The sequence below is a fragment of the Engystomops pustulosus genome, chromosome 3 (assembly GCF_040894005.1).
Source record: "Engystomops pustulosus chromosome 3, aEngPut4.maternal, whole genome shotgun sequence".
NCBI lineage: Eukaryota > Metazoa > Chordata > Amphibia > Anura > Leptodactylidae > Engystomops > Engystomops pustulosus.
Genome location: NC_092413.1, coordinates 183,902,269 through 183,930,042, shown reverse-complemented (window position 1 = coordinate 183,930,042; position 27,774 = coordinate 183,902,269). Strand labels below are relative to the sequence as shown.

Here is a 27,774-nt window from a genome sequence, read left to right as displayed (position 1 = left end):
AAGGCCACATTCAGATGGCCCTGGACAAGAACCTGGGCGTAGTAGACCCCGGGAGGAGGGGGAACACTCCTCACCCGTCCCCTCTCCATAGAAAGAAGAGTGCTCTCCACACCATAACCAGGTACCGTAGACCTCATTGGAGACAGTGATCTGGCCGTAAGTTGTGCGGCCAGATCACAGCCCCCTATTACGATCTTTTGAATAAGCCCCAAGGAAAGGGTTTACTACCACTGAACCATACTTTGCACAATATTAATTCCCACCAGTAAGAGAAAACGTTGTGCGGATCCATATGGTTCTCCTTCAGAGACCACACGACTAAGCCGGTCTGCAGTGCAGCTCACTAGCTTTGTGCATAGAGGCAACAATACCCTCCCCCATTCCCTGCATAAAGACAGTGACATCAGCGGCTTTTAAAGGATGTTTATTTCCTGACCTTTGTGTACAGGAAGTTGATACTGAGGCACAGTAAGTAGAAATGTCCAAGGAGTAAGGGGCTGGGGAGAGGTCTGGAAAAAAATAAAACCTGGAACTAATGTTACCACCCCAAAACGGACAAAAACATATGATCCCTTTCCCCCCGGCATCAGAGGTAAGGGGACAAGAGAAAGGGCTGTGACGGGACTATTGAGATGTGATGGGCTTTTTAATCCTTTGCATTAGTCAGCTCATGACCAGGTATGTTCTGCAGCAGCAGGTGGTGAGTTTTCATCCTGGTGCCTCTAGGCTTCTCCACAGCTTGGAATATGATCAGCTTGTAATGTCATAAAACCAGATGAGGATGGGGAAGTCAATACACCTCCAACACTACCCCCCATTTGTGCATATCTATCCCTCCCTCACGAATGGCTCTGGCAGTGGAAGGGTTACAGGACACTTCATGATACATTCTGCTCTGCAGCAGGACAATATGCCAATGGGATTTTAGACAGAATGACAGAGCACAGACTGTGCTGCCCGGCTCAGTCATCCAAGTCTGTTTCAAACAACATTATGCTTAACGTTTTAGGAGATTACCAAGTCTAGCTGCACACCTAACAGGTTTGGTCTGAAGTCCCAGAAGGACAAATTGATCCAATGGATACAGACATAACCCTATGAAATCAGAGTAGTAGTCTCAGCAAATCAGCAGACACTACAATTACTCCAGATATCTAGCGACTAACAAAAGGCTGTGGTGGCAGTATATACAACTCAGTAAGGACCACGATAGCCGATGGTGTATAGAAACGCATAGCATCACTATGGTACGTAGGTGCCATCATCGGCGCTTTCTATCCAGAAACTTAAATCCCAAATTTAATCTTTTTTTGAGGAACCAGAAGTGCCAGGTAAACCCTTACAGCGGTGACTGTTATATAGGATCCTGGTAGGCAGAGGAAAAGGGTGGAGAGGGAGATAAGGAGATGATAGGTCAAGTGATTCAGACACAGCAACAGGAGGGTTAACAGGAAGCAGACATGTCAGCAGGCATTAAGTCTTTTTGGGCCCCATGGAGAAGTCTTATGGGCCACTGGAGCCCCAAAGCTTGGGAAGTCCTCAGAGCTGGTCATGTCCGGAGCCTTGGGGAAAAGGGAAAAAAAAAAACCAGTGTGATGGATTTTACACCTTTGCCTTAAAGCTATTGCTGTACGATGAATCTCTACAAGACGCTCACCTTGTCACTGCTGTTTCCTGCTGCCCATGGAGCATCACGAACAACAAAGCCCTTGGATGGCTGGGGCTTGTTCTCTTCCTGAGATGGTGGCTTCATGTAGGATTGCATCACTTCATTCTCTACCACATCAGACATCTACAAAAAGGAAGAAAAGAAGAATTTTTAACTCTCCAACAACGACAATAAATGAAGTTTCATGTATGGCTTAAAAAAATAAAGGAACCTACATATTCCTCCTCCAGATTCAGCAGATGATCAATTGCTTCATCCACATCCTCAGGTTTTCCAGATACAGTCACAAGGTTGGGATCAGGAGCTCCGCTCTGAGGAAAGCGAATGTCCACCTGGATAATAGGTGATAAATAAGATTAGCAAGCAGAAAACCTGATATCACAGAACCTACTACTGTACAAGAGTAAAAAAAAAAAGCACAAGGAAGTCCAAGCTTTCAGATCCTCACATGATCATTCAGGACAACACCTTTAATAAGTGAAGGCTCAAAATGGATTTCCTTGCTACCAAATCCATGGTGTGAACATGCCCAAAGGATAGCAAAGGTTACAAGGCTTTGTATGTAGTGGACTTCATTACTTTTTGTTGTTTCTTTAGAACATGTGACAATCAGATCCTTCTCTGCAACACCCCAAAAGCACCCAACTATGCAAGGTCACTAAAGTATTGCCATATATCTTTACAGAAAAAAAAACAAGGTCTGCTAAATAAAAGTTAAGCCACATCATCTACCTTGAATTCATCCATGATCTTGCGTATGGCTTTGCCTCTGGCACCAATAATCCGTGCATGGACGCGGTGATCCAAGGTAAGGTCTTCTGACACCATCTGCTCCAGATCCCCAACAATTTGCAGGATTGCCTCCTTGGCAGCCTCTGTATTTTTCTCATAACCAGTGATGGTGATCTGATCCTGAAAATGGATTTAAATAAAAAAGTGAAAATTAGGGGTGGGAAACTCAGAGCTACCATGCCTGAAAGTTAAATAAGTGCTGATACAATATAACATTCATAAAACACCTATATTACAGAAAACAAAAAGCAGAGGTATTTGCACAATCCTTAGCCTCAACGGCAGGATATGCTTTTGGCATATACAGGCAGTCCCCGGGTGACGTACTAGATAGGTTCGTACTTAAGTTAAATTTGTATGTAAGTTGGAACTGTATATTTTATGATTGAAGCCCCAGTAAAAAATGGTCTGTGACAATTGGATTTTAAAAAAAGTTGGATAAACACAAGAACCAGAACAATAAAGCTTCATTGCAGACATATTTAATAACTGTTATAGCTGTTTATTGAAGCCCAAGGCTAAAGTACAGTTGAGTTTGTAACTAGGGGTCGTCTGCAAGTCAAATGTTCCTAAATAGGGGACAGTCTGTACTAAATATCTGCATTACATCCAAAACTTGTTTTGATTCTATCCTTACCACTTACCTGGTTTTCGTCACTCTTGTCTGGAAACTGGATGTTGACGTCATGTTCAGAACGGATCTGGCTGATGACTGCACCTTTGCGGCCAATAATTTTTGGGTGATACTTTGGATCTACAGAGACGGCAAGCTTAAAGCTCCTCAATGCCTAGAATATAGAAGAAAAGCTTAGAGATCGCAATACAAAGAAAACCTAAATGTAAGCCCCTTCATTTCCACTCTACAGTGAATGAAAATGATACACGCCATTTAAAAGACCATCACTCAGGATACTTCATTTTACTTACCCTGTCCTCCTGCTCAGCCTGCAGCTCCTTCACCCTCTCCAGAAGACCAGCTTTGGCGCGATCCAAGTAGGCAGAAAGCCCAGTGATGGTTATTAGATCACACTGCAGCTCTGGGGCCGGGACCTGGATATTAACCTGAAACACAAAACGTGTGGGATTAGATAAAATGCTCACAAACTTTAGCAAACTTCCCATAAATGAGGAATAAAGTAAGCAGTGACAACATACTTTGTAACGCATCTAAAGAAAACAAAAAATATTCTCTTCACTCAAATCAAACCTGGTTTTAAATTGAGCTGCAAAAAGTCAGGACTTTAATTCACACAACTTTACAGAGGTGAGGGGAAGGAGTGAGCAGATGCAAGGGCACAACAGGAACAGAGGAAAAAAAATAATCAACAACTCACAAAAGCGAAAACAACTGAAATTACATTCATAAAGGAATATTAAAAAGATGAATAATATTAGGACTCCTGGCAAAAAAAAAAAACAAACAAAAAAAAAAAACCTCTTCCATTTCCAATGGGAAGCTGAGTGTATTTTCAACAAGTGAAATTGTTTGCGGGCAATAGTAGCGTTGTGCCCTATAATTTCAGGCAGGCAGTGCTTCGAATATGCGAGCTGCCACGCAAACTCTGCAACTCAAACCCTGACTCTGACCCACATTACACCAGATATACCCTAAAGAAACAGATTTCTCCTTCCCTGTGTAGTCTATACCCTTCAGAAAGAAGCTGCAGAAGGGAAAAGCTACTAAAAATAAGCAGAAGGCATAATGCAGAGTAGACCTAGGGATGGGTACTAACTGTTTAGTATGCATGCTAGCGCACACCTATGCATGTCTATGGGCCCAAACAGACGGTCATGGTTTCCACCACCCCGTATGAGCCGACTGCATGAGTCACAAAATCAGAGAATGTCCTATTCCTAAAAATGTGTGAGGCAGAGGCAGTCTTTTCTACTGTCATCAGGGCGTGAGAGGATCTAAATTGATACAAAGAGTCCATTCGAACCACTGAATGACTAGTTTTAGTTTCAACTCAACATTAGAAATTTACCATAAAAGGTAAAACATACCCATTTGTCAGATAAAATTAAACTTTTATTGGGATTTATTAAATATCAAACAAACAAAAAAAAAAACAAACAAAAAGTGATTGATGTATATTACATGTGAGAATTTTCAACCTGTGATATGCACATGTTCGTGTGCTGGAGACACTCCTCCTGCACACACTGTACCATAAACTTATTCAAAGTCTCCTTAAAGTTTGGTACTGGACAATACAAGTGACTAGTGAACAACCCACTTCTTTTCAAATGCTATATTTAAAAAAAAACAAAAAAAAAACGACTTACATCAAACTCATCCATCATCTTGCGGATGCCTGCCCCTTTCTGCCCAATGATGTAACGGTGGAGATCATATGGCACCTCCACCTCGATGCTGACGGGAACAAGAGCCTAAAGAAAACAGACAATAGCTGTGTTTTACACCATTAAAAGAAAAAAAGAATACACGCCAATACCTTCAACCCATACAATATGACAAACCTTAAGAGCTTCACTAGCGGCGTCACACTTCTCCTTGCGCCCAGAGATCAGAATGAGGTCACATTTCTTAGGGGAGCCGGGGTCTGCAGCAACTTTCTCAGCCCCTTCTCCATTCTCTTGAGCTGGTGACTCCACATTAGAGGCTGATGGAGAAGAAAGGATAAGCTTTGTTACATGTGCCTATTCAACCCATTCTTCATCTCTACCTGGACAAAAAGAGGAGTTTCCTTACCTGCCTGAGTGTTATCCTCACGGTCAGGGAACTTTATCTGTACATTATGTTCTCTTGACAGCTGCTGGATACGAGAACCTTTCAGGCCCATAATGGAGCGATGGAAACGTTGAGGAATCATGATCTCAATGGTGACTCGAGCCTCCTGAAAACACAAGTTAAACACATCAGAATCCCCACCATAATGATGTAAGGCCAGGCTGCACAAATGAAGGAGTCACCAAGAAAGCACTTACCAATTCCTCAATGATATCCTGGATCCTTTTTTTGGCAGCCTCAACGCACTCCTTTGCGCCCTTCAAAGTGACACGATCGCTCTGCACGCCTGAACGAGGGAAGCTAACCGTTACCCCACCATACTCCTCTGCTATCTCCCGAAGTACTTGTCCTCGTTTGATTACAAAGTGACGGTGGTGCTTGGGGTCCACAGACATGTTGTCTTCTACTATGTTATCCTAGGAAAGGGAAAAAAAAATATAGTATTTATAACAAATTTTATAGCTGGTAGTTTAGGAATCAGAAGAAATTACAAAATGTGCACCAACTTTAGTTGTTATCCCCCATCAACAGGATAAGTGAGGTACAAGTGTCCATACTCACCCAATGATGGAACAGCAAATCAAGCAATGACCCTGCTGCTCCATGCATTGGTTTGGGAGTGTCACTCCCTTTCACTGTCTATTGAATGGAGCAGCAAGATTCATGCTGCTCCATTATTAAATTCAGGGCAAGTGGGGAAATATACGAGATATTCTCACCAAGCTTTTGATAAGGGATTCCAGTTCCTTCTGTGCCTCCTTCACGGCCTCCTCTGTACCCACGATGGTGATGAGCTGCTGGTCTTTATCCTCAGCAGTGGGGAAGATGATACGGGCTCCAGTTTGGTCACGCACCTTGCGGATGTTTCCTCCTCCTTTACCGATCAAGAACTTATGATATTCCGGCTTAGCTCTGAGCTCTGCAGTAAAACTCTTGGTTTGCTGGAAGGGAACATTAAAATGATTACAATCTATTGATCGAAAATTCTGGAATGAAAGCTCTAACTCATTGCCTAGTCAAAATCTAGCCTAAAATTTTCCTTGTATTCTCCAAGGAACTCCATCCAAGAGTAGATTTACCTTTTCCTCTGCCAGTTGCAGCAGCTGTTTTTTAGCCCTCTCGACATCTTGAGCTGGTCCACGAATAGTCACGGTATCGCTTCCAGAGCCCTCGCTTGGGAAGTGGATGTGCACGCCTCCGCACTCCTCCATAATAGATCGGATAAAGCGTCCCTTGGCTCCGATAAGGGAGTTGTGCAGTTTAGATGGAATACTGACCTCCAGTTCAGTTATGTTAGCCTAGCACCAAGGAGACAGAATGAAAAATAAGAACAATACAGGTTCCCATTCTAGTAAAATAATATTACACAGTGTAACCAGTGCAAGTCACTCACCAATTCTTTCTGAATAGCCAGAATCCTATCCCGTGCAGCCTCACAGTTGGATTTCTTCCCGGTGATGACAATCATTTCAGAGTTGCTGTTCTCAGCTGGGAGGTCAATTTTAGTGTTACATTCTTCACGGATCTGAACAAAGAAGAAAGCACTCATCACAAAACCAAATCATAAAAATAATGAACACAACACCAATAATGTAGGAGTGAACTTACCTTCTTAATATTGGCACCACCCTTGCCAATGATATTTTTGTGGAACTGCTTAAAGATTGGTACAGAAATGGAGTAACTGTTTTCCACCTAGAAAGTAAAAATTAAAGTGTTAAAGTGTTTCTAAAATACAGAAGTGTCCCTTTAACCCCTTCTAAATCCATAACTTTTTCATTTTTCCGTGTACAGACCTGTGTGAGGGCTTATTTTGTGCGTAACAAATTTTACTTTCCCGTGATGTTATTTATTTTAACATGCCGTGTACTGCGAAGCTGAAAAAAATTTCCAAATGTGGAAAAATTGAAAAAAAAAACGTTCACGTCACGTTCTTGTGGGCTCAGTTTTTACAACTTTCACTCTTCGCTCCAAATAACACGCCTACTTTATTCTTTGGTTCCGTGCGATCACGGTGATACCAAATTTATATAGGTTTTATTGTGTTTCAATACATTTTCAAAAATTAAACGAATGTGTACTGGCTCATTGTAACGAACCTGCATAAGCCATGTAGCCTCGTGTCAAAAGAAGACCCGAGGCTACCATGGTAACCGATCGCCGCCCCCCCGATTACGTTCGGGGGTGCGGCGATCGAAAAAAAAATGTCGGCGCCCCTGCGCCGCCGTCTTTTTAACGCCGCCGGCGACTTTGCCGGGGCCGTTGAGAGGGTTAATAGCAGCACAGAGCGTTAAGGAGTTAAAGCCTTGGAATATTATATCCAAAAAAATTAATGACAAATTGCTTTAAGATGGACAAACTGGTAGACTGCACAATACAGAAGGACTGTATGGAGACTACAATATACATAGCTCTAGCTGCGGACCCCAATGTGACAACAGAGCCTCAATAATATAGACTAGGTCCAGCCTTTGTACAAGTCCTATGCTAGGCCAAGTAAATGTATGTCCATACCATCTCAGACACCATCTTCATCAGATACTTGGTGCACTTTTCCACCTCATTCTTAGGGCCGCGCAGTTGCACAATGTCGCTCTTGGTGGCAGGATCTGGGAAGTTAATTATAACCTAAAATGGACAATGAACATATTAAAAAAACATGCACAAATAAAACTACTGCTATATACAAAATATAAGGATCAAAGAGATAAAAGTGCTTTACATCAGGGAATTTCTCACGAATCTCCCGAATTCTTTCGCCCTTCTGTCCTATTATTGTGCGATGGAATTTCTGATCGACAATCAAGTCCTTTGTGCGCTCATTTTCCTAAAGGAAAATTTTTTGTTAAAATACACTTATACAACCAGGGGATTTTCCTCTACAATAAATGTGAATTTCTGCTTGATTTACCATGCGAGAAGCCAGCTCCAGCAGCTCTTTCTTTGCTTGCTGTACACCTTGGGGATCACCTTCAATTCGGATCTGACTGCTCTTCTCACTGTCCTGGGGAATGCGGACTGACACTTTGTACTGCTCCTTTATCCTATTAACTGAACAAGTCAACAGTGTAAGGAAACCAAGCCCCAAATGTTGCAGAGCAGAATGCAAAAATACTGGCTAACCAATTGTGAAGGATTAGCCACAGCCTAAATCAGCGGTTCTCAACCTGTGGGTCGCGACCCCAGCAGGGGTCGAACGACCAAAACACAGGGGTCACCTAAAGCCATCAAAGGCCACGATTTTATTGCATTTTTGCAGAGAATCACATGGTTTGGGGTCACCGCAACATGAGGAACTGTATTTCGGGGTCACAGTATTACAATGGTATATAAAGATATGTAGGAAGCACTACACTACCAAAAAAAAAAAATTTGAAAAACAAGTTCCCATTTTAGGTTACTTGGAGCCAAATAACATAGGGAATAGTAGTATGACAAACAGTCCAACCTTTAAAAACAAAATAAGTCCCTGCTCTTACACATGTTTAGTAAGCGAGATTGATAGTGGCAGACCACGAACAAGCAGGAGCAGTAGGCAACCGAATATACATAGTGCAGAAAGGGACACTAAGGGATTCATGGTAAAATACAGCATATGACACCATGCATATGAGAGTTGTCCTCTGCAGGTGATCAAGGAGACCTGGAGTGTGATGAGCACCTTCTAAGAAACTCCAATCCATGCACTACAAGATATGGGAAACTTGAGGTTGTATGGAGAATGATGGTTTGTTTAAAAGAAAATCTACTATCAAAATGCATCATGATAAACAAGGGACACTTACTCATATCCAGGCACCATGACTACGGTAATCTTATATTTGTTATCCATGGCCTTTTTGCTTCTAAAATCAACTTATTAAATTATGCTAATAAGTCTGAAGGGCTTCCATGCTTTAGCATCACAGGCTGTTAAACGGTCTCACTCTCCCAATGTGTGAGGGAGGGACCAGGGGGCAACAGGGTCAGCCGGTGAAGCTACAGCATGGAGGGTGTGTGGTAACATCCCCCAGCGCCCCTCTGGCTCATTAGCAAAATTTTAAAGGTTATTTTAGAAGGAAGTAGGCCAAAAAGAACAAATATAAGCGGATTACCACAGTCACAGTGCCTGGACCCATGAAATAGAGATCCTCTTACATGTTTCCCGTCGATCAGGAGCTGCACAACTACTCATGGTAGAAAAAGAGATATTAAGAAGGTCAAACTTCCAATACTCTGCCCAAAGAGGAGAGTTGAGACACCCTCATACATTTAATTTATACAAGTCTGATTAAATAAATGTTGGCTAAACCCATTAAGGTGTGTGGCCACATATCCATTATAAAGTAGAAAGGAAAACCAACTTTATGTAAAAAAAAATTGTGCCAAACAGATTCTATAGCCACTTACTATTTGTTCCACTTTTTCCAATGAGGTGTCTGTGGAACCGGTGGTCAATATTTATTTCAGCAAAATCCATTCGGGAAATCTAAATGGGGTAAGACAATGTGAATTATTAAACACGGATATGTACCTCAACAGTTACCCAAGAGACAAATTTACGTCCTGTGCTATAAGGATTATAAGGACTCCAAAATCCACAAACCATTTTCCCCAATCATTGTGTAAATTATGATTGGTTGCTACAAACGACGTTGACAACCCAGAAGCCACAGTTACATTGTTCTAACAATCCATAGCAGCTAGTAGGTGGTTGGGGTGTACGTGCTGCAACAAACAAAATTTGTAGGAAACAAATTTGCAGTTGGGAAAGGATCATGTAAGCATCAATGTACTGCATGCAATAAAACCAATTGTTAGGACCAGCCTTTTTACAAAAGCATTTTAATAATGGCTTCAAGTTAATCCTGTAAATGGCATCACAAACAATCTGCTCAGAATATGCAAACCAATAAAAATTACTCACCAGGTCAGTGACAAGAGCTTCCATCTGCTGCTGGGCGACAGTCACGTCTTCTGTAGGGCCCTCCAGAGAGATCTTGTCTTCGCCTTCTGTAAACTCAATGTGCACCTGTAAGGATACCCTTGACATGATCATCCTGTCCACGTACCTCCAATCCAAAATAGTTTAAGGCCTAATCTACATCAAGCATCTTACCTTTGGTATCTGCTGTGTGATCTTTGCCAAATTTTGTCCTTTTTTCCCAATTATGAATCGATGCAGCCATGATGGAGCAGAGACTGAGGCCACAGTGAAGCTGTTAGCCTAAGAAATTAGAAAATATGTTATTTCTTAGTCTCACTTTCAGTTTTTCGTTATGTTCATGGCGAGGTAAGCAGCTTCCCTTACCTTGGCGTACACTTCAGTCAGCGCCTGTCCGAGTTTTTCAGGTTCGCCACGCAGGATGACAGTCTCTGAGCTGCTATCACTGGGTGGTATCTCCACAGACACTCCTGTGCGCTCCAGGATCTCCTGTAGGCTGTTGCCTTTAGGGCCAATGACATACTTGTGTTGGGATTTTCTCACCTCTACTGCAATGCTGGTGGTTTTCTTCTTCTGTAAAGTGAAATTACATGTGAATCACTCCACTGAATATGCCTAAAGATTTGTTACTCTGTATTAGGAGCATTTCACTGGCTAGACCATTGCATAGGCATATGGCGGCATCAGTCACCCATATGCCGAAAACTTATACCCTCACCTTTTCTTCGTAAATCTGCCGGATTCTTGCCACTGCTTGGGCCAGCTGATCTTTCTCGCCCATGCAAACAATTTCGGTTTTGTTGACACTTGGAGGGGGGATGTTTATTCTTGTTCCAGTTTCGTGCATGATGTCGTTTACAGTCTTGTTGTAGGGTCCAGCAATGAAAGGGTGGTAGGCCTTTTCAACTTCCAAACGTTCCACTGCTCGTTTATCCTGCAGCACAGTAACATCAGGTTAAATAGAACACGGATATATATAAGACCTGCGGCAGTCTGTGGTTACCATAGCTTTCCCTTACCTGCTCGGCTGAGATGAGCAGGATCTCATGCCGCGCTTTTTCAATGCCCTCTTTGGTGCCAGTGATCTTAATCTGGTTACTGGCATCATCGGGCCGGGGGACTTGAATCTTGGTAGCGGTTTTCAATTCCAAGTCCTGCAGCTTTTCTCCACTTTTTCCAATCACAAAACGGTGGTGTTCCTTGGGGATAGCAATGGAGGCAGAAGCCTAGGAACAGGGGGAAAAAAAAAGTTGTAAAATTATCATGTCATAAAGAAACCTCAACCCTAAAAATTTACAAAACATGAAAACAAGCAATAGTTGCTTTCACCTACGTAAATGTCAGGTCAAGAATGACAGTGTCTTGGCAATTCTCATATTTCAGCGTTGCTCAAGATGTGCAAAAGTCATATCAACCATATCCCAAACTAACCCTAGCCTTCTGCATAGTCCTTAAGGCTGACAATAGACAGGCTTTACTCCCATGTGCAAACATTTTATTCTGATAAGAAACGTATGTACGTAGTGAAAGCTGCATATGCTGAGGGTCACCAGCAATCTGAAGCCAATGGATGACATTGTAATGCTGGGTGTGTTACTGCTTTCCCCAGCTATTTTACAAAAGCATACATGAGGCCTATGCTTTATGTGCCATGACACATTCCATTTAAAAATGTAGATGTTCTGTAATGTTTACATTAAATTTAACACCTCTATACATGGCTTACCTACAATCAATACAACACTATTAACCAGATCCGTAGAGATCAGGCATTATTTCCCATTTCTGGAGCTACAGGATGAATGTCATTAGTGGGAAAAACTCCTTTAAAAGGCCAGTGACACACAGGGAGAGATTGCAAAGTCACAGCAGTGCTTGAGATTTCTACAATTCTTACATGCCAAGATCAAAGTCAGCAACACAAGGTGTCGCATTAGGAGATTAAAACCCTCAGTATATCAATTATTACCTTCAATCAAGGTTTGCTGCATTAGAAAAGGTATGAGACTTGCAGAGATTCTTGCTGGTGAGCCATAGGAAACACCATTAATCATCAAGATCACACAGTCTCCAGCCTAAAATGTTCCTCATAAATTCTATTTGAAGCATTTTTTTTATTTGAGCATTGCAAAGATTCTAAATCTGCCTATTTTTTTGGCTTAACACCATAAAAAAAAGTGCAATGACTAGATACATTGATTCTAAACCATGAAGTGCAAACCTAAGAGATAGTTTAGATTACAACCCTATGGCTGGTTTCACATGAGAGAATACAGCCTGGGAAACTGCATATGTGACAGCCTGAGGTCTCAGAGTGAAGACCGCTTTCAGAATCCTAGATTCAGCCTCAACGCATGACAAAAAGTCTAATACCAAGAACCACTGGAGCATAGGACATTAGTTCTGTGGTAAATGCTGGGGTGTCCATCAGAGCAGTCAGCAGCCTGAGAAAACCCGACACACAGACCAAGTTTTGCAGATTGCACTCGCCTGAGCCCCTGTCACTGGAACAAACCAAGGAGCAACAGATACAAGTTGTATACAATCTCACAAACTAGTATCTTCATAACAAGAACTCCCATCCTTCGATACACAACATGTGGGAAACATCGAGTCTCCCGACATTACATACTGGCAGAAAAATCTGTTGATACACACAACATTAAAGTCTCCCAGTAGGGTTGTTAAATTGATCTTAAGAGGATTTAAGTTGCATCAGGTCCAGAAATACTCCTTATTCCCCTTACGGCTTACCCCCTGGAGACTGCACATCCAACCATCTCAACGGACTAAATATTACCCTGTATGACATGCTTGCCATCTTACCTGGGTCTGCAGCCGTGTCACTATCTCCTTTCTTGCTTTCATAACAGAATCAAGCTTTCCAGAAACCATGATAGACAAGCCTTGATCTTTGGCTAGGGAGAGTTCAAGCTGAGCCCCAGTCTTCTGCATGATGTCTAAGCAAATCTTGGCCTGCTCGCCCTCCCCAAACTGAGCCATGTCCTTGTATCGACGCTCTTCCAGAGGAACATGGAACACCTAAATGTAGAAATCAATACTTGAGTACAAACAAGTAGTTTTTGGTAAAAAAAAATAAATAAATAAAATTGTTTCATGCCATTAGGCAAGAAAGGCTAACAACATTATTTGGGTGTTGTATATTATGCCATTGTGCACCCATAGACAGACTTCAATCTCAAGGATCCTACCATTTATGTCTAGATACATATAATAGAGCCTCAAGTGTCATGCACACGACCATGTGTGTGCGCAATACAGGCCGCATTCTGGTTGGGTGGACATTGGCGTGTGCACACAGGCAGCCATGCTGCGAAGCAGGGCAGGTATTGGACCTGCTCTATCATTTGCTGCACGGCTGCTCGCTTGGGACATTGTGTGAGGAGTTAAGGTGCAAGTACCGTCCCTCGCTGCACCTGTGCACATGAGAATTTAATGGGGGGCTGAGAATTAGCTGCTGTTTTGCGACAACCCACAAGTTGTTGTGTGCATGAGGCCTTAGCACATGTAAATATTGTTCCAGAAGTTAGAGAAGACAACCAACCTGAGTGATAATGGAAGACTTAATAGGCCGAATTTTGCTCCATGCACCTGCAGGCTCAGAAGTGGTCTCGCCGGCAACAGACTTCTCGGGGAGGGGTGGGAATGCATCCTTGTAAGTGGGGGGATCATTTTCCTCCTCCGACTCCAGGGCTGCCACTGTGAGGGTAAGTCACAATCATTTCAGCATCCAATTCACAACAGCAGAACAGTTGACTTACAGTCAGACAAGGCACTAACCTCTGACCGCTGGTTGGGTCAGACCACTGCGATGTTCATCAAAGCTTTCCTGGGTAAGAACCGCCACCGAGCTCATTGTCCCACGCAAATCCGTGTAACCACTGCAACGATTTAAAGTCCATGATTAACTTTATAAATAATAGGCAACAGATTAGCCAAAATCAAGAGGAAAGAGCATGAGAGCATGCACCGTCACTCCAGTCATACCCCTCCTGTGACCTTATCCCATTCTGGTAATCTGAGCGCAAGAGCAAACAGACAGCCGCCATATTTTAAACATCCTGACAAACAAACCCCATGTCTAAACTTAAAGGACACCTGTCATCAGGTCTGTGTCACTTGTCCTGTCACTACTACCTTTTGGAGCAGCTCACAAGGATCCCATCCCAGCCTTTATCTAGTCAATTCATACATTAATCATTGTAAAATCATCATTTCTTTATTGTGTAAATGAGGCTGGTCACATGGTCAGAGGCAGTGATGTCACCCCTGTTCCCCCTCCCCTCTCCTCCCCCTGCTCATGTCTGTGTGTAATGTATAGTAAAGCATTGCTAGTGTATGTGCTGCATCTGCTGACATGCTGCATCCTCCTAATACACAGACATCAGCTACACAAGTGCCTGACATGTTCTGCTATAACATGGCTGCTGCCTGGAGCTGTTGTATCTCTCCTATACACACACACAGGCTGCAGGGGGCGCCAGCACCAGGAAGCACATCATTATACAGCAGTGGTTCTCATCCTTTCTACTGCTGTGACCCCGCATTACAGTTCCTCATGTTGCGGTGACCCCAAACCATGAGATTCGCAGTAAAAACGCAATAAAATTGCGGCTCCGATGGCTTTAGGCGACCCCCGGTTTTGGTCATTCGACCCCCAGGCTGAGAACCACTGTTATACAGCCTCACAGCATTATACAGGCTGTCAGTCATGCACTGGGGGTGTGGCTGTGCCTCCCGCTCATGAATAAGCTGGACAGCTTGAATATGCTAATGCTTCATTGGACATTTCACAGGTCATTTGCATACAGCTTTAGGACCTCATTGCTTAGGTTTACAGGCATGTAGAGGGACAATGAAGGGATAGAGGCAATGCTTTCTAATGGCAGTTTATGAAAATATATTTAGTTTAGGGGGGTTATTTTGCCTGACGTGTTCTCTTTAATACTTTCACATCCAAACATTGTAATATACTGCCAATAAAAAAATAATAATAATAATTGTCCTGTTTTTTGTCCCCATCTTTCTCCCTTTAGCAGTGCCCAATTCAGCCCAATTGACCACTGATAGACAATGAGAAGCTAATAAATTTCTAATGACTTAATCCAGCCCTGTAAGGAGATAAAACTACAGGCAGTACCCGGGTTACATAAAAGATAGGTTCCATGTGTTTGTTCTTAAGTTGAATTTGTATGCAAATTGAAACTGTATAATTGTAGATCCAGCCCCCCACCCCCTGGTGACAATTGGGAGTTTCAAAGTTTTTTTGCTGTAATGGGACCAAGAATTATCAATAAAGTTTAATTACAGACACTTTACAGCTGGTTATTGCAATCTGGGACTATAGCAACATCCAGAGAGCGTCACCAGAGGTAACAGGGAGGTTGGTCTTTAACTAGGGGTCGTCTGTACGTCGTGTGTCCTTAAGTAGGGGTTCGTCTGTATCCAATGACTGCCTAATGAGTTATGTAGTAATGTATATTCTGGAAATGAAATCAAATCTTTAGCCTCATTCCTTATCCCTCAGCGGTTTATAGACTTTAAAGGGGATTTCCCACAAAGCAAGTTAGGCCCTATCCAGAGGATCATCACTGAGACCCCCACAGATCACGAGAACGAGGGGTACCAGGCACCTCAGTCAGACCCCTCATTTCTCCTCGAGATTAATGGAGCCGACGGCCACCCATGATCATTCTGCTCCATACATCTCTATGCTGCCTACAGATTGCCAAGCACAATTCATGTATGGGAAACCAATTAAAATGTTTGGTGGGGGAGGGGGGGGGGGGTTGGGCATCACACACTAGTGCATCACAAATCAATAATAGGGTAGCCTAGCCCCTCTGGCCTGCCTATTACATGAGGAGGCTCTAGTCTCCTGATGCATCAAGCAGTCGAATGCACTGGTGGACAAAACTGTACCAGGTCTGCTGCCGGGTGCTCCCCCTTCAGACCCACTTGGCTTGGAGGTGGCATAAATAGGGAGCACCTGGCAGAATAGTGGGCAAGACCTGGAGCAGGTGTGTACGCCGATGCATCCAACTGCTGGATACATGAGAAAAATGGAGCCTCCTTAAGCATCAGGCAGGTCAGAGGGGCGAGGCTTTTATCATACACTTATTCACGACGCGCTGGTGTATAATCACAAATCCTGGTGGTACACTAGGAATAGCAATTATTTCAGGGCTTGTAAATTTCCCCCATGGTTCTAATTTTGGTATCATAAAGATAAGGTCCACGAGTCAGCATTAGGTGTCCGCAAGTATTGCTGCATTTAAAAAAAAAAGAAAGTTTAACTTACCAGCTAAAGGGTCAAAAGCCAGAAAGTCCGTCCGGTGAGCTGAACGCTTTTATCAGCCTGCCAGCTTCTGCAAGAAAAAAAATTAGAATTACATCATTATACAAATGGCAAAATGCTGAGAATTAAAAAAAAAAAAAAAAAAAAGATTTTTCTTAGCCCAGTATAAAATGCTAAAACTACTCTACATGACGTGTCTACAATAGCTCCAAACTACAACGAAATTGGTTCATTGCTGAAACAGGCCTGACAGGACCAACAACCAACGGTCATAAGAGACAGGACATTAGTCACGTGCGGTCATATGGGAATCCGCATGGTTTCAGAGGTTGTGAACGCCGGCTGCGTTTTCCTGAAGCAACAGTTTCCTGTTAAACAGCAGGAAAACACAAGAACGACATCAAGGAGTGAATGAATTATTGCTGCAAGGGTTTCCTGCATCAAGCCTTTTCCATCATTACCATAAAATCTTTATCAACTGCAAGTCCAGTGATAACTTAAAGGGGTTGTCCAGTTCAGGATACCCAACCGCCAAACATACTCTTAAAAAAGGCACACGGAGCTGCTTACTAAAGTAAGCAACTCCTAGTGCCAAAACAGACGCAGCAGTGTTACACTGCTAGCGTTACCGGAAACCTCCGATATCGCTAACCAACACTGCTGTGCTGTACAATAGAAACACCGTACTGCTCTGAAAGCCGGCGGTTACTGCCGCACGTCATTCGGCAGTCACTACCCCCAACCCTGCCCTCTCATTAATACGCCGAACCGCTTTGAGAGCGGTGCAGCATTTCTAATGTACATCTCACCAGTGTTAGCGCTATCGGAGGTTTCCAATAATGCTAGCAGTGCAACACTGCTGCATTTGTTTTTGCACTAGGAGCTGCTTATAGTATTTTTCAGACTATAAGGCGCACCATCAATAAATGCCTGCTAAAATGTCTAAATTCATATATAAGGCTCACCGGATTACAAGGCGCACCGGATTATAAGGATGAATGACCAGCAGGTGGCAGACCAGTGCACAGTTCAAGGCAGCTGGACTATAAGGCGCACCTTTGATGTCTGAGAAAATCAAAGGATTTTTTGTGCGCCTTATAGTCCGAAAAATATGGTACTTCAGTAAGCAGCTCCTAGTGACGTTTTTGAGGGTGACAGTTCCTCTTTAAAACCCATCTCTTTAGATAGGCCTATCACACTCACTAACTGCATGAAATGTCAACCCTCTCTATACTAACCCATCCCATGTTCTCCTCCCATCTGTCCTCCAGCAATCACCAGATACCAAGCTCCTGGCAGTTCTATGGACCTTGTATATAAGGTGGTGGCTGGTTCAAGCAGCAGAATTTTTATTTATTAAATTATTTTACTCTTTATAAAGAATGGCTGTACCATTACACAAGCTCTTATACCTCCCGTGTCACCCCCTCATCCTCAAAGTGTAAGCTCTTGCGAGCACAGTCCTCATTCCTATTGTTCCATATGTGCTCTGTAATGCAAAGTACTTTGGGTACTTTGGTGTATACATATATAACGATTAAGGTGATGGGATGCAGCTCTTACTCTACAGGAAGAGGTTCTGCACCAGCTCAGGCATGTATATGGTATACTGCATCCCCTTGCAAAGCCCATGCCATGACTAGCCTATGTACTTTATAATATCCTGACCACCTCAGAGACGATTCATACAATTTACACTATGGGGAGCGCTGCAGTGTATAATATATGCTCTCCATGTCGATCATAACAATTCTAGCACAAGTCACCCGATGTCACATTAAGTCGGTTGAATGTGTATATGGCCATTTCTGGAAGCAGATGTAAAAGATGTGTCCTGCCAGCGCTTCAACGCCCAGCAGGGAACGCAGCACACAAGGTTATCACAGCATGAAATAGTTAATAGGAGGCATCGGCCCTTTAAATAATTCTAGAAAACAAGCGAGGCATCTTATTTGGAGTGCAGTAAATCACTGGTGGCTGCACATACAGATGTGTTTTTGGTCCCATGTGTAAGGAGGAGGCCCTGTGGGGAGAATAGGAGGTTCTGCATGCAAAACTCCCTCATGTAACGATGCACCGTCACAAGTCGCTCTATTACAGGTTCGCTGATAACCAAGGTAACGTTCAGCTATCAGTGCTGCATACATATGATGAGAGACGGATCCCTGCAGCATCACTGCAGAGCTACTGTCCATCTCCTCCTGGATCACAGGAAGAATGAAGCAACAAGGCACCGAATATTGAATGCTGGTAAATGTCAATGACAAGGGGATGACAGGAAGCATGTGCAAAGGGCATTTTTTCCCTGAATAGTCATTTAAGTACATACAAGTCCTTGAAGTGCTCCTTCATCTATTTCTTACAGAAAACCGATGTCGGACAATACATCATAACACATTTCCTTGAGCCCTGAACAGCAGAACAGTAGGTTTATAAAGTCATTTAAGAGTCTAAGATGTTGGATCTGTAAATACTTGGGTTATAGGTTGTCATCCAGTTGTGTCAAACTAAAAATAAAAAAAAAAGGTGTATGGCTGGTTAACCAACCATCAAAATAGTACATGTTGGTTAATGGGGTGAAAAATGAAGAAGTTGTTTTAGGTTTAGTCCTTTAAAATAGACATGTAACAAAAAACTCCTATGATACAGCCAATGTGACGGAGAATTGGTTACTCATGGGTCAGTTAGATATTTCTGCATAGAAAAGTGAAACACACCCCGTTTTACTCTACTATAGGCCTACAGGGGAAACAAAAAGCCAAAACGCTGTAGAACCTGCCTCAGGCAAGGAAAAGTGTTTTATGACTATTCTGCCGAGACTACTCTACTTATCATCCAGTGACTACAGTCACTAACACAACTTTTACCTCCTTAATGGTTATTCTTATACAGTCTCAAATTTATAATCATATTATCCACCATGTATTACAGCAATCATATTAATCTGTGGTCAAGAAGTGCTGATCTCCCACGTCACGGCTGCAAGCGCTGTGTTTACTTTGGCGTGTAATTTTCCCGTGTGCACAAGTACACGACTATGGGCAGCTTTTCTATAATAGAAAGTGCCAGTCCCGAAAGTAAATGTACGGAAAACACCTGAAGTTTACAGTCTGGTTTGTAAAAATGGAGAACACTACATTCCCAGGATTAGCCATATTAGCAGAGATTTTACCAACAAGTTAAATACCCAAGACCATGATCATCCTGAAGTACAGAGGCACAGAAAGCATCACTGCTGGTATCCAAACCTTCAGGCACCCTTGTCAAATATCACATATGCCCTTCAACAGAACTTTAGTTACAGTCTCCACATAATGACTATTAGACCTATACAACATGTTGGCATTATAGGGAGGTTGGATAAAGCAGCGAAGAAACTCAAAAAAATTGTTCTGCTTAGGCCCAAACTACACAGCAGACATTGGGGAAGTTTTAAAAGTTTACATAAACCAGATTTTTTTTTTTATTACCACCACAGCCAATGGTTCCCATCACTGAGACACTATGCCAGTTAGTACAGAACGTAGGGCTTCACCGATGGTTGGCTGTAGCGGTCACGTGCAAACTAGTCCAGGAGAAGGAGAGTGAGCACTAGAGGAGCTGCTGCACTGAACAAAGGAGTGTGATACTATGTTATTTAAAGACATCTGGGGCACAAATCCCATCTTTAAAATAATCTGTGTACAAGTAAACCAGAGAGCTGTTTTGGAACAGGGTTAGGTAAAAGCTTCATCCCAACCAGGTAACACATGTCCCCAGGCCCTAGAGAACACACCAGACAACTAACAAAAATATTTGTATGTACAAGTCTTTAAACCCCCCCCCCCCAAAATTCAGTCTGACTGATCCTAAAGACTACACCCAGTGATAAGCAATACAAGGGGTGTGTGGCATCCGCATAAATACCAGTCCCCTACAGAGACACCACATCAGTATAGAATCAGCTGATTTTAACACCTCAATTGCCAGATGTATCAAACTGCTCCTAAGAGTCTAAAAACTGCTGCCCAATTGCTGCCTAACGATACAACCACCTCCACGTGCTTTCGATGCCAAACAAGGAAACATCACAGAAAAAATAGAAACCGATTAGTTTTCAGTCAAAACATAATGAAACCTGTTGTGCTCCAGGTCTGTAACAAAATAAAACTTAAGTGTTGTCCAGAGGTTCATAAACATGGTTGCTTTCTATTAAAAGCGGCTCCTCTGCTGACCAGAATTAGTGTATGGTATTCCAGTTCTTCATTCATTCCTATACAGCCGAGACAAAATACTCAGGCGTGTCGCGGCGTTTGGACGAGAGGAGCTAAACCGCAACTAAAAGTCGAACTTCATACTCGCTTTCTCCAAGAAAATTTTTTATGACCCGCTCTTAAGAGAGATCTATACATACATTTATATACACACACACATAAAAACCCCACTGAGCCTCAAGAACTCAAAGTCCACCACCACCATAGACTTACAAAACCTATTGCAGTTCAAAGTTCAGCCTGACTTTGCACCGTGCTCTGTAAGCCTCCAGCTCGCTCTATCTGCGTGTGTTAGCGTCTTCTCCAGCAGATGTTCCATAATTACTTTGCAAATAAAGGTTAGAATTAGGAACAATTTAGTGCAAGCTTTAAGGAAGAGCTGTAATAACACATGACAAAGGGCTCACTTCATGTTCACTTAAAACTGTAACACGATACGAATAGGAATACACAGAAACTCGTCCCCTTCTCAGAAAAATTACTTTTATGGAGGACGTTTATAACAGTGAAGCTTCGTTACCCCAGGACTATCCCCTCCAGACTTGATTACGGCTCAAAAGGAAAGGGGGAAGGAAAAAAAAAAAAAAAAGAAGAAGTTTTCCCAGCCTTGTTATGAGCCTCCAATAATAAGCGACACTGATTTGTAGGCCGATTCATGTAATACATCTGAAGAGGAAGCCTTTGTTTACTGCACACAAGGGATCAGTGGGGATCACTGTCACCGGCCATAGGCTTGGCAGGTGTGTATGTGCTGAGAAGGAGGTACATACGGCCTGGGAGCATGGAGCAGTGCAAGGCTAGAGGGACAGGCCCCTCTGTACTGCCACCTCAGCACAGCCTGTATTACCGGTATGGGGGAGGGGACAACTTAAAGGGCCAGTGCTCCCCTGCCAGCTCAGCATACACCAAACTTCTAACTGGATAAGTTTATCCAGTTTCTAAGTCTATCTAAAAATAACATGGACACATTCAGTAAACTCAACTTTATACATGCTAAAAGTTTATAAGAGACTATGGCAAATGTTCTAACTACCGTCCATATGGTTCACAAAACTTGATTCATATGTGAAATGTACAGCATAAGGATTAACAAGGTAAAAGCAATGGTGTGTAAAGCCAACAAGCACAGAAGGAGCAGAGCTGTACGGTTATATATCCTATAATAAACTGCAAGCTTTATCACAAAGTGCTCGTCTTTGCCATGCAGATTCCTTCAGATCTCAGAATGCTTGGAATTATGGAATGTGTCTGCAAAGAACTCCGGAGGAAAACGTGTTTACAGAGCAGAGAACCAACTGTACAAGCGACACGTATCTATAGACTGAGATAGCGACTGGCAACACCACCAAAACCACAAAGTCTTTGAGTGCAGAAAGATAACGGAGATAGTGATCAGGGAATCCCTGGTCTAGTGGTTACACATGTACATAATGTAGATAGCATGACCCCAGGTCTAATGGTTAGAATCGAATATAAAAGTTTCTATAGACAGATGACAGGTCTAAAACCAATAGCACAAGTGCACTGCACAAATACATCTAGGCCGACATTAACTGCAGGGGATGCTATAGTGGACGTGGGAAGCTCTCAGCTATTAATCTAGGCACAAGCATACATAATGTACAATGGAGGGGTGGAATGCAGATTTACCAGTAAGATAATATGCACATCAACAGTCAAGCCTGCTTGATACTAGGGTTTTGGCTGGACAAAATACCTTCTAACCCCGGATAAGGAGGAGAACATTTTTTCTGTTCTTTACAAAGCATAACAGTAAGTGCACACCCAGTTTTAAAAACAGATGTTACCCAACCAATTTAGGTGGTATCTTATTTTAAAGTTACACAGAAGAATATGCCGGAGGTTGCTTTGTTAACCATGCATCATAGTGATATAAGGAATCCCTCTTATTGTATATCGCTATGCTACATGGAATCCCGTCCTCTGCACTGTGCATCTGTCTCTGAAATCCAGCAAGCGCACATTCTGTTATTTACAGAGCCCCGGGATTCCATGCATCATAAGCTGTGTAAGGGATTCCTTATATCACCAAGATGCACAGATTCCCATCCTTTGCACTGTGGTTGGTCAGCAAAATCCACCCAGCATACCGTCTGTGATTCACAGACCAACCACAGTAATGGTCTATCGGGCCTAAGAGAATCTGCTTAAGTCTCAGTTGAGTTACAACTCCAAAGGAATAACCCAAGTAAAGTCAGAGTAATATCAATAAACTTGTATAGTATTATATCTGGTACACAAGGCCCTCCAACTCCCTGTAGAACAGGGGGGGGGGGGGAATAAAAATTGGGATAATACGCATCAAGAAGCGGAGAACATTTCTATGCATCATGGTCAAGGCTTCTCAAAAATAAGCACACATCATGCAAATATGCACGTCCACCTTTCCATCAGAATTAACCCTTATTTAGTGGGAAAACCCACCCCTATATAATATCAGTGATGGAGACAAGTGACAAGGTAGTTCAACTCGTCCTGTATCTCTTATTTTTACCTGGGATTCATAATAAACATGAAACTTTACTCCACAAGTTTATAAAATCCTATACACACACCATAGCCTATAACTTAAGTTCTTAAGTCCATGCCTGGAGATGCAGAACAACTCCTGGCTAAAGATAACCTCACAGAAAGAATCACTGCTAAGTTTTATAGTCGTGAACATCAAGTTATAGGTCAGACACTAGAGACTTCGGTCACATACACACAATATGGGCTCTGGAGACTCTGCCCCCAAAAAAATCAAAAATAAACTACTATTGTTCATCCCCAAGAACATTGTGCGTCACTAAAGTTACTCGTGCTCAGAGCGAGTCCACTCAGATTTTCACTTGCAGAGATTGCAACACAGACTGCTGACTGGGAGATGGATTAGAAGGATTTCACCTCCCCCTCACATACCCCTCCCACCCCAGGCCTCATTCTATGCCAACGTCACCATTTCAAGCCCAGGTTAAACCTCTGCTACTTGTTAGTTACAGGATTTAACCCCCACCTCCCCAGGTGACCCACAGGTTCGCTGCTTAGGAAAAGCAGCTGTACAAGTCACACGTTACATAATAAACATGCCTGGCTTCCCACTGCCCCAATACACCGTCTTATATGGAACATATGGGAGGGAATGAGAACATGGAGAGTAGACTAAAAATAAAAAAAAAGTATCAAAAAAAAAAAAATTGCTTTCCAAGGCAATAACGCAACGAAACAATGTTACAAGCTTATTATTATAGTGAGGATCAGAAAGTTAAGAGTTGGAGGAGCGAGTAGCTGGTTCACCCATCTATTCCTATATCATATACCCCAATGCACTGCTCTGGAGTTCTATTCACTGCGATTAATACAGTCAGTAGTGACGCAACAGGAAAACTAATCAGACTAGTTCAGTAATTACCAGGTAACTATGACAGTGACTTATCTGATGAATCAGTGACCTTACTGCAAGTCACATCTACGGTCACAGCCCAGCGGAGCAAAAACAGCCTCTAGATTTATTTTATTTTTTTTATTTGGTATTCACAAACATGGATTGTTCTGCTTTGTAAACATGACCCGTGCGGGGACCAGGCTGATCCATGGAGTCAGTGCACCGCAGGGAAGGGGGGCAGCAGCTGCTGCCTGGAGGAGGTGGATCAATGGGGCCGGGAAAAAGGGATCGGGTTATGTAGATGTAGCAGAGCTGACAGTGTAAGGACAGCGCAGCAGGGCGCTGGGATGGTGCAGACACGTAGCAGTCAATGACAAGTCCTGCTCCACTGTCCCAGCGGTTACTCCACGTAGGCGGCAGCAGCAGCAGTGTCCGCCCTCCCTGTGCGGTAAAACCCAGAGAACACTACAGCCATAACACAGAACAGTCTTCGGTACCGAGCACTCCCGAACCCTCCCCCGGCCCCCTACCCACCGCACACTCACTCCGTGTCCCGATCCGCTGACTGCCGGGGAAAACGTCGGCCGCTTCGTCCAGCGCTTATATACAATGAGGCTTAGCCTATCAATTAGAGGAACGTCATCAGCCGCGACACGTCAGCCAGAGGATGGCACTGCTGAGAGAGCGAGAGAGGAAGCGGAAATGCGTCACCCAGAGACAGGATGTGACTTTTTTTCCCCCTTCTTGGGATCAAAACTTTATTGTACCAATGGAATGTTGACAGTGTGATTGTGGGGCGGAGAGAAGCAGCGCTGTACAGGGTGTAGTTATCATGGATGCTCCTCACTGTACAGGCTGCCTTCATTCTCCATGACTAGTCTGGAAGGTACTTGGAATCAATGCCTGGCACTATGTTACTGGAATACGAGGTCCGTACAACACAGTGACAGTGACACAGTGCACATCTGTAACTAGAATGTATCAGTATACATAAGGACTATCAAATAAAAAACAATAGTTACCATCCTTAAAGGGGTTGTGCAAAGATGAGCAGATTCAAACTTTAAAAGGGTTTTCCTACCAAACTATGTAGGCCCCATTCAATGGATATGGTCTAACCTGATGATTAGAGGGGGGCCCCCCACCAATCACGAGGACGGTGGTCCGAGGTACCTCTGTAGGACACCTCATCACTCACCGCGATGACTCATCACACATACGATCAGTAACCAGCACCCAGGTGACGGTTTGCAATTCTGAGGATGCGGTCACACATTGTGTTTAAGGGCGCTGTCACACGTTGCGTTTGCAAACGCAGACGCAGACCAAACCGCGCCCACCGGGCGGTCCGCGGTCCAATCGCATCGGCGTTTTCAATAGAAACAAAGAGAAACGCCAATGCGATTGGACCGCGGACCGCCCGGTGGGCGCGGTTTGGTCTGCGTCTGCGTTTGCAAACGCAACGTGTGACAGCGCCCTAAGGCCGGCGGCACACATGACGTTGTGAACCTGTTTTTGGTCCGTTTTTAAGCAGTCCCTTAAAAAACGCATTCATTTTTTAACTCGTTTTAATCAAGATAATTGGTAAAACCGGTCAAAAACGCATGTGTTTTTTTACGGACTGCTTAAAAATGGGTTAAAAACGCAACGTGTGCCGCCGGCCTTATGCATGTGTTGCAAAGCACATTGCACCTGCTGGAAAGAGATTTGCCTAATTAAACAGCTGTTCAAATTTGCGTTTACAAAACTCAAGCGGTAACATTTAATTTTTAAACGCATGCGTTAGTTGCGACGTGTGACTACACCCTCAGGCTGCATTCACACATTGGGGGACATTTACTATGGCGTTTCTGCCAGTTTTGTGGCGCTCTCACCACATGTTCTGCTCTCAGACCTATTTATTAGCTGGCGGCGCCAGAAAAAATGCCTTTTTCCGCCTGCTCCGAGTCTTTTCCGAAAAGGGGCGTGGCTTTGGCGGAGTGGAAACTCAGACACAATTAATATGTGTCACAGCCATTTTTGGGCGCTGTAAACTGGCGGAAAGTAGACCAAAAGAAAACTGGTCTGGCAGGGACTGTTGGACACATTTCTGGTGCTCGGGACAGATTTTGGTCCCAGGGACAGAAAATGGTCTCGGCTCCAGAAATGTCTCTGCACAGCTACACAATATTAAATGTGTATCTTCTTTCCCAGAGCAGGTCGGTAACAAAGCCAATGCAGACACCGACACTTTATGTAAATGTCCCCCATTGCGTTTTGTTTGAGATAGCAAACGCGTCACAACAGCTTAGAACAGGAAATTTGCTTAATTACATTGGGGTCAACAAAATGCATAAGTTAATGCAATGTTAACATATGTTCACATGACTAACAAATGTGCATTAACACATGTTAATGTCACGTTAACGCATGTGGCTTGTAAATGCAATGTTAACAGTAATGTAATTAGGCAAATTTCCTCTTCTCAGCTGCTCTGATGTGTTTGAAAACGCATGCGTTAACGGAAAGTGTTTACCCAGTGTAAGCTGCCATGTTAACATTTCAGAGCTGCTTAAACTTCCACAAAGAAAGAAAGAATAATGGATTCAAACAAGCGAAACGCATGGTAAACATGCAAAAACACACCCTCTGGGCGCCTTCCCACGTGGCGTTTTCGTCGTGTTTTTAAACGCATCCGACACAAAAGTGGGAGGGGATTTGGCCAAAACACATATACATTTGCAATGAAACACATGCGTTTCAGGCAGACCCCCCTCCCACTTTTGTTTCGGATGCGTTTAAAAACGTGACGAAAACAGCACAAGGCGCCCTCAGATTTTATACCTATAGCAGAAGTTTGCCAAACAACAGAAATATTATAAAGACCCCTTTACCTTGCTCCATGGGAAACACCTACACATGGATGGGATCTTGCACTGGCTCAGAAAGCCCAGACAAGCTTTGGCATCCCCATCACAACGGGGAGGAAGTGGTTTTTGGATTCCTGCACCTGAACTGGCTGCGAACGCTTTCACATAGAAACACAATGCAAATGCAAGTGGGCGGAGCTCAGCCCAATCACATATGTGTTTCCATTGAAACGCCTGAGATCAATAACAACCACCATGTTGTTTGCATGTTCCAAGTACAAAACACTCAGGGCGCGTTCACACGTTGCGTTTTGGTTGCGTTTTCATTGCGTTTGGAACGCATATACAACAGCTGATGTGAGGTAATTTGCCTAATTACATTACCGTTTACGTTTGTAAACGCAATGTTAACGCATGCGTTAACAAAACGCATGCGTTAACGCTTTGTTAACGCGTGCGTTAACATCGCGTTTACGATGCGTTTTGTTAACGCATGCGTTAACAGTGTTGAAATTAGGCAAATCACCTCTCCTCAGCTGTTGTATATGCGTTTCAAACGCAATGAAAACGCAGGTCAAAACGCAACGTGTGAACGCGCCCTCAGGGCGCGTTCACACGTTGCGTTTTGGTCGCGTTTTCATTGCGTTTGAAACGCATATACAACAGCTGATGAGAGGTAATTTGCCTAATTACATTACCGTTTACGTTTGTAAACGCAATGTTAACGCATGCATTAATAAAACGCATGCGTTAACATCGCGTTTACGATGCGTTTTGTAAACGGAAGCGTTAACAGTGATGTAATTAGGCAAATCACCTCTCATCAGCTGT

At 43.3% G+C, this 27,774-nt stretch overlaps 1 protein-coding gene across 3 annotated transcripts; it reads right to left on the bottom strand.

The window, feature by feature from the left end:
* Positions 1–408: 408 nt before the first annotated feature.
* On the bottom strand, positions 409–27,081 carry HDLBP (high density lipoprotein binding protein). Of its 3 annotated transcripts, none has more exons than XM_072143212.1 (29): positions 26,968–27,081; positions 24,629–24,770; positions 16,460–16,526; positions 13,939–14,039; positions 13,703–13,857; positions 12,964–13,179; positions 11,157–11,363; positions 10,856–11,071; positions 10,504–10,710; positions 10,312–10,419; positions 10,120–10,224; positions 9,603–9,681; positions 8,125–8,264; positions 7,936–8,040; positions 7,728–7,841; positions 6,822–6,908; positions 6,607–6,738; positions 6,293–6,511; positions 5,933–6,154; positions 5,411–5,629; positions 5,175–5,319; positions 4,943–5,085; positions 4,748–4,852; positions 3,389–3,523; positions 3,106–3,249; positions 2,402–2,581; positions 1,885–2,001; positions 1,658–1,792; positions 409–1,562 (listed from the first exon to the last, which is right to left on the bottom strand). In XM_072143212.1, exons 4-29 carry the CDS (start codon positions 14,012–14,014, stop codon positions 1,464–1,466), a joined length of 3,810 nt encoding a protein of 1,269 aa, XP_071999313.1. In that variant the 5' UTR covers positions 14,015–14,039; positions 16,460–16,526; positions 24,629–24,770; positions 26,968–27,081; the 3' UTR covers positions 409–1,463. The 3 variants fall into 3 exon arrangements, with proteins under 3 accessions (XP_071999313.1, XP_071999312.1, XP_071999314.1); XM_072143211.1 differs by having other exon boundaries at positions 24,640–24,770; XM_072143213.1 differs by lacking the exon at positions 24,629–24,770 and having other exon boundaries at positions 26,968–27,077.
* Between the last annotated feature and the right edge of the window lie 693 nt (positions 27,082–27,774).